The sequence below is a fragment of the Mustela erminea genome, chromosome 7, assembly GCF_009829155.1.
Source record: "Mustela erminea isolate mMusErm1 chromosome 7, mMusErm1.Pri, whole genome shotgun sequence".
Lineage (NCBI taxonomy): Eukaryota > Metazoa > Chordata > Mammalia > Carnivora > Mustelidae > Mustela > Mustela erminea.
Window position 1 is genome coordinate 29,218,308 of NC_045620.1, and position 6,140 is coordinate 29,224,447.

Consider the following 6,140-nt stretch of genomic DNA (forward strand, 5'->3'; position numbering starts at 1 on the left):
AACCACATGGTTGATTATTGTTGAAGGTAATTGTCCTGAAGCGGGTGGACCTGAGGGACTTTTGCCTGTTGGGTCTACTTTTTCATACCTTTTAAATTTCTCATATAGCAAAAGCTACCAAACAGAAAGACTGTGGTAAAGGTAAATGTTTTGATAGGAAAAGATGCCGGAAATTTACTTTGTTAAATATGTTGTAAATTAGGACATATGGATTATGCAAATAATACTAATTTCTAAAACAACAGCTGTGTGAAGCTTTAGGACAGAAGTGTTTCAGTCCGAAAGCAATGGTTGTTGTTCGGTTTGTTTTTTGAGTGTAAACTCTAAGCCCAACAGGGGGCTTGAACTCGAGACCTGGAGTTAAAGAGTCACGTGTTCCACTGACTGAGCCGGCCAGGCAATCCCAGTCTGAAAACTATCATTATCAACTTCATCATTAAACATGTATCACAACGGTTGATTTTCTGTCACACCGTATTAGCAAGGACCTGCAGTACAATTTGGAAGGGCAGCAATTTCAGTTTTCTTAAAAAAAAAAAAATACAAAAGTTGAGTTGTTTTCTTAGTATGGAGCTTTGAGAGATCTTTAGGCATTCTGGATATCAATCCTTGATACGCTTTGTGAGTTGTAAATCTTTCCTTCCAATCTGTGGTTTGCTTCTTCATTCTTTCAACGAGCAGAAGTTCTTAATTTTGGTGAATTCCAAACCTATCTTCTTTCTTTCTTTAAGATTTTACTTATTTATTTATTTGAGAGAGAGACAGCAAGAGAGGGAACACAAACAGAGGGAGTGGGAGAGGGAGGAGCAGGCAGAAGCTCTCTGAGTAGGGAGCCCGATGCAGGGCTCCATCCCAGGACCCTGAGATCATGACCTGAGCTGAAGGCAGAGACACTTAAGGACTGAGCCACCCAGGCGCCCCTCAAATTTCTTCTATTACGGATTCTCCTTTTGATGTCAGAGCTAAGAAACCTTTGCATAGGTCAAGGTCATTAATGATTTCTCCCATGGTTTCTTCAAGATGCTTTAGAGTTTCAAGTTTTACCTTTAGGTATATGATCTATTTTTATTTAAACCAGCTGCCTCTGTCTACCTCCCTGTGTCCTGAAGGGTTACTAAGTTCCTATGAGATCTGGCCTGTCTCAGTCCTACAAGACCTGGGGACTGGCTCTGATGGGCCACACCAGGGCAGAGGTGGGAGTCTATGGCAGGGATAGAAGCCCACAGGGCTCCTGCCCTCTGTTTATACTTAATCCCTCTGAGCACTGAGCCAGGTCAGGGGTGATGGCAAACGGAAGAGCTCTAAAACCAGGTAAGAGCCTGACTTCCGCTGAGCACCAGGAAGCTGGTGAGGCTGAGTCACGACACTCTGCCCTAAAGCAGGGTGTGGATCAGGGCTCAGAGGGTCTTCTCTCTGCCTGCCCTCCCTCCTGGCCTCTAAGTCAGTGGAGGATTCCAGAGGAGAAGAAGCCTTTTTTTTTTTTTTTTTGCCCCAAGGCCTGGAGCAAGAAATCCCAAGGACAGGATGTAGAGAACAGATGGAACAGAGCAAGAGGAAGGGAGGGCGTCATGGGACAAGGAAGGAAACAAAAGAGGGCCAAGGAGCTGGGGACCAGGGAAGAGAGGTGGGTGAGTCACAAAGGGGATAAAGGAATAGAGGGGACGAAGAAGGACAGAGGGACACAGAATAGCATTGGCCGAATGCCAGTGGATGTCTGTCCTGAAGCTGCACGCACGTGTGGGAGGTCCTACAGCGTGTATGTGTGTGTGTGTGTGTGTGTGTGTGTGTCCCTGTCCATGGTGAGTCTGTTTGTATATGTGTTTCTCTGGGTATGTCTGTGGTTCTGATTGTGTATTCAGGGTCTCTACCCATAGCTGAGGTCAAGTACCCCAAGGCATGCCCCTATTGGTTGTTCACTGGTCTGTGTTTGGGTTAGTGTGTGTGGTTTGTGTGGCTGTGTGGATGGGTTGGGGGGGGGGGCATGTAGCTAGGGTTTCACTGGGCTCCGTCTTCACTCTGGCTGAAGGGGGAGATTTGGCGAGTGCTTAACTTCTTCCTGGAGGGATAGTACTTGGCCCTCTGTCTGCTGGGTCTGGGGTGATTTGCTGCCTCCCGCCTCCAGACTCACACTCTCTCTCTCTCTCTCTCTCTCTCACACACACACACACACACACACACACACACAACGCACAGCCCTGGATGAAATAGTAGACTGGAAACCTGGGGAGTTGGGTGGGACCCTGAAGCCGTGCCTCAGTGTCCGGGGATGTAAATGGGCATAGGAACCCCTGGTCACCCATCGGTTCCCCTTCGAGCTTTCTCACTCTTCCCTCGGAAGCTCTCAACGTCTCTCTCTCCATCCTTTCTCTGTCTTCTCTTGCTGTCTTGTTCAATGTCTTCCCCTCTCCTCACCTTTCCTTCCACCCCTCTGCTGGGGGGTCCACCCAGCCCCTGCAGGGTCGCTCTTGGCCCCAGCCCTGCCCGCCCCCGCTCCCCAGGTCGCCCTATCCCTAGTTGCCCCTAGCACTTAGCCAAGCCAAGATCGCTTCCCCGAGGCTGGGGCGGCGGAGGAAGAAGGGCCGGCGCCCCACCGTCTCCTCTGCGCCCCCTCCCCACCCCCGGACACCGAGACAGATACTCGCGGGTGCATTTTAAAAGGTTTATTTCTCCAGGTTGCGGAGGGACGGGAGATGGGAGAGTGTCAGCGAGCGGCTCAGTAGACGCCGGGCCGGGCGGGCTCCGCGGGCTCGGGCGCCCCCGCCAGCTGCACCAGCCGCAGCAGCAAGGCGCCGGTCGGCCCGTCCAGCTCGGTCGCATTGCTTCGGTCGCTGGCGCGGGCACGGCGGTGGAAGCCGGAGCCCCCCCGGCACTCGGGGTCGGTCACGCAGCTCTCTGCGGTGGGGAGGGGGCATAGGGTGAGCGGGAGGCAGGCGGGACCCAGATCGCCCAGGCCCGCCCGGAACCCCACGGGCCACCCCTGCCCAGATCCCCGCCCGCCCCGGGGCTGTCCCGGTCGCGCGCACCATCGTTGCAGCAGATGCCGGCGGCGGCGCAGCGGCCCCCGCTCCCGCATGGCTGGTGGCCGGACTGGCAAGGCGACGGCAGGTAGTTCTCTTCCTGGCAGCGCAGCGCCTCGGCCGTGCCCACGAAGCAGCCCAGCTCGTCGCCGCAGCAGATGCTGGGCCCGAAGCAGCGCCCTTTGCCCCCGGGGCCGCAGGGGAGACACTGACGAGAAGGGCAGGGGTGGGGGGAGGTGACCGAGGGCCGAGCGAGGCCGGGGGGCCACGGGGTCGGGGGAAAGGGCGCACGTCCACTAAAGTCCCTGGGTTTTCAGGTGACAGAGGATCGGCTCTGAGTGACAGCCCTCAGCATCCTCCCTCTTCGTTGAGGGGGGGCCCCCTCCGCACCGGGCTGCACGGAAGAGACCCTCCCTCTCAGCTCTGGGGCCATCACTGGTGTGCGCCCCTCTCTCAGCGGCCCACCCTGCCCCTAACTCCGACCTTCCTCCCCTGCTCCCATCGCTGAAACTTGATCTCTAGCACCTGCCCCGCCCACAGCACTTCCAGGCCCCTCCTCCCGTTTCCCGTCTAGGCTCTACCAGCTGGTGGGCCTCAGTGGGCCTGGGCCTGAGCTCACCGCCCAGCGCTAACTGGGGGTGGCAGAAACCTGACCCTAGGGAAGGGCATGGGGCACCTCGCTGACTCAGGTTTCCAAAGGTGCCAAGCAGAGGGAAGTGCAGTCTGTGGGGGCTGCCCACCACCCACTCCAGTCGGTTCAACAGCTCAGAATTGAGCCACCTCTGGCCTTGGTGGGATTGAGCATGGTGATGGGGTTTCCCTCAGCTCTGCTGAAAAGGGCATAAAAGGGAATTGACTGGACATGCAGGGTCGGGGAGAACTGGGCTAGGTTACCAGCAGAAGTTCCTTGCTGGAGGTGGCACCCTCACTCCAAGGAGCTCAGAGCAACGACCAGCTTCTGTGTGGGGCCCAGGGGAGCTGTGGCTAGGAGAGGGTGAAGACTGGAGTGGGGGAGGCCTCCCATGCTGGCTAGGACACAGCCTGTTGTGGCTTCGAGGCTCCGACCAGCACAGAGGAGGCCTTACTGTCCAGTTCTCCCTGATGCGCCCCAAGCCCAGTTACTGGGGAAACACCGGCTTGCCTTTGTCCCTTGTCTGGATGAGGATAGCGTCCCAGAAGTCCCCCAGCTTGTCCTAGCCTGCCTGGCAGCCTGGCCACCCACCCTTGCCCAGCCAAGCCTCTCTTCTGCTGGGCCCTTCCCCTTAGAGCCTGCCTCTTCCACAACTTCTCTCCTTCCCGGCCCCTGCAGGGTAGTGCTGGCCAGCCCAGGGCCTCTGTCCCCTCCAGGCACTCCTGAGATGCGCCAGGCTCATACCTGTCTCAGCTCCAAGTCAGACAGGGCCCTCTTGCCGCCCCGAGGGCAGTTCTGGAAGTAGCAGGCGGAGGTGAAGGCCAGCAGGCCCAGGAAGCAGGCAGGGAGCATGGCGTCCGGCATCCTGGCGCAGGTGGGCACAGTGTGCGGATCACTGCGTGGACTGTGCAGCACGGCCTTCGCTGGCTGCCTATTTATGTCTGCAGGTGTTCCCCCGGAGACAACGTGGCCACCAACCCCCCTCCCCGGTGACTCCCCAGGAGCCCACGACCGCCAGGTCCCAAGCCGTCAGCAATGATTCAGACGTCTGGGGACGCACGTGGACCTGTCTGTGGGGGGGCCTGCGGGGGAGGGGCACCGGCCTCCAGGCTGTCACTGGCAGCGCGGCTGCGGTGTGACAGGAGCTGCTGCAAGGGTGACTTGGCTCTCTGGACCTGGGGAGAAGGACAAATGGGGGCGGGGGTCTTGCAGAGACCATCCCCAAGCTTTCTGGCTGCCCAGAAGAGGCGGGGGGGGGGGGCAGCAGGCCCGTCCCCAGACACGGACACCTGAGAGAGTGGTGAGGGGGGCCTGAGGAACTGGGGTGCAGGGAGGAGGGTTGGCCCCTGCCCAGGAATGGTGGGACAGGGGACAGTCAGGTGTGCAGAACCCCATCAGGAGGGTTGGTCTCCTGGGGTGGGGGTGAACGACACTCCCATCCCCCACCCCACACACATCCAGAGCAGGATTCAGACCCAGTAAGATTCAAAGATGAGGGAAAGGCATCTGCCCCAATTCCTACCCCTACAAGGACCCTAGTTTGTGGAGTTGGGGCAGGTACTGTCTCAGGCCTGGAGTAGAAATGGGGGCACAGGAGGTTTGGTGTTGGGGGGCTGAAGGAGCCACAGCCGAATGAGACTAGCCTGAGAAAGCAGACTTTGGTTCACAGCCCCAGGCTAGTAGGATGAAGGGACTAAAGCCTCCCTCTCCCGGGCCACCGGAGTGCCCCTCTGGTCCTTGGACCCGGGCTAGCCACCCTACTCCTGTCGGGATCTGTTCGGCCCCTGGTTCTCCCAGCCCCAGGCTCTTCGCCTCCTCTCTAGGGGAGCCAAGAAAGTTCTGGCTGCCTTCTCCCCAGCAAGTGCTGTGGGAGACCTTACACTCAAGACCTTACACCGGGCTTTTCAGGAACATCCCTTTATGGACTGTGAGGACACTGGAGCCCAAAGGCCTGTCAGAATCTGGCTTCTGTTGCTCAAAACCTCCTGACTCAGGCAGTTTTCTTGATCTTTCTGTGGCTCACTTTCTTCCAGTGTAATGTGGGGAAGACACTAACTAGTATCCACCTCATAGTGTGGTGAGGACTGAAATAATAACATATAAGAGCTTTAGAAAAGTTTCTGCACTACTGTAAAGCTAATTAATAATAGTATTGTATTGTAAATGCCATTATTTTTATTAAGAGCTGAAGAGAGTTTTCCAGAGAGAACAGCTTCCTGGGGTAACCCAGGAGGAATATTTTCATTCCATTCATGGGGCCTGGAGAGAAGCTGGGTCCGAACTGTTGCTCCCTTGAGACTCTCAGTTGTGATGGAGGCCACAAGGCCTAGTTTAGGCCAGCTGTTGTGGCCCTGGCCCGGCACCTTACCCTCTCTGCACTTCAGGTCCAAGTCATCATCTGAAAATATACGGAGCTACACTCACTAAAGGGATCAGGGTCTGGGATAGGCCAGGACACTCATGTCCCAACCAGCTGTGTCTACCAAGATCTT

General features: G+C 56.7%; 1 protein-coding gene and 1 long non-coding RNA gene across 2 annotated transcripts; one reads left to right on the top strand and one right to left on the bottom strand.

The window, feature by feature from the left end:
* Window positions 1-1,095: 1,095 nt before the first annotated feature.
* LOC116595182 lies at window positions 1,096-5,807 on the top strand. The gene is made up of 2 exons (XR_004287556.1): window positions 1,096-1,311; window positions 4,596-5,807. It is a non-coding gene; the product is annotated as an uncharacterized LOC116595182 (long non-coding RNA).
* Window positions 2,652-4,565, bottom strand: AVP (arginine vasopressin). The gene is made up of 3 exons (XM_032351246.1): window positions 4,393-4,565; window positions 3,024-3,225; window positions 2,652-2,892 (listed from the first exon to the last, which is right to left on the bottom strand). Exons 1-3 carry the CDS (start codon window positions 4,510-4,512, stop codon window positions 2,714-2,716), a joined length of 501 nt encoding a protein of 166 aa, XP_032207137.1. The 5' UTR covers window positions 4,513-4,565; the 3' UTR covers window positions 2,652-2,713.
* Window positions 5,808-6,140: the final 333 nt, after the last annotated feature.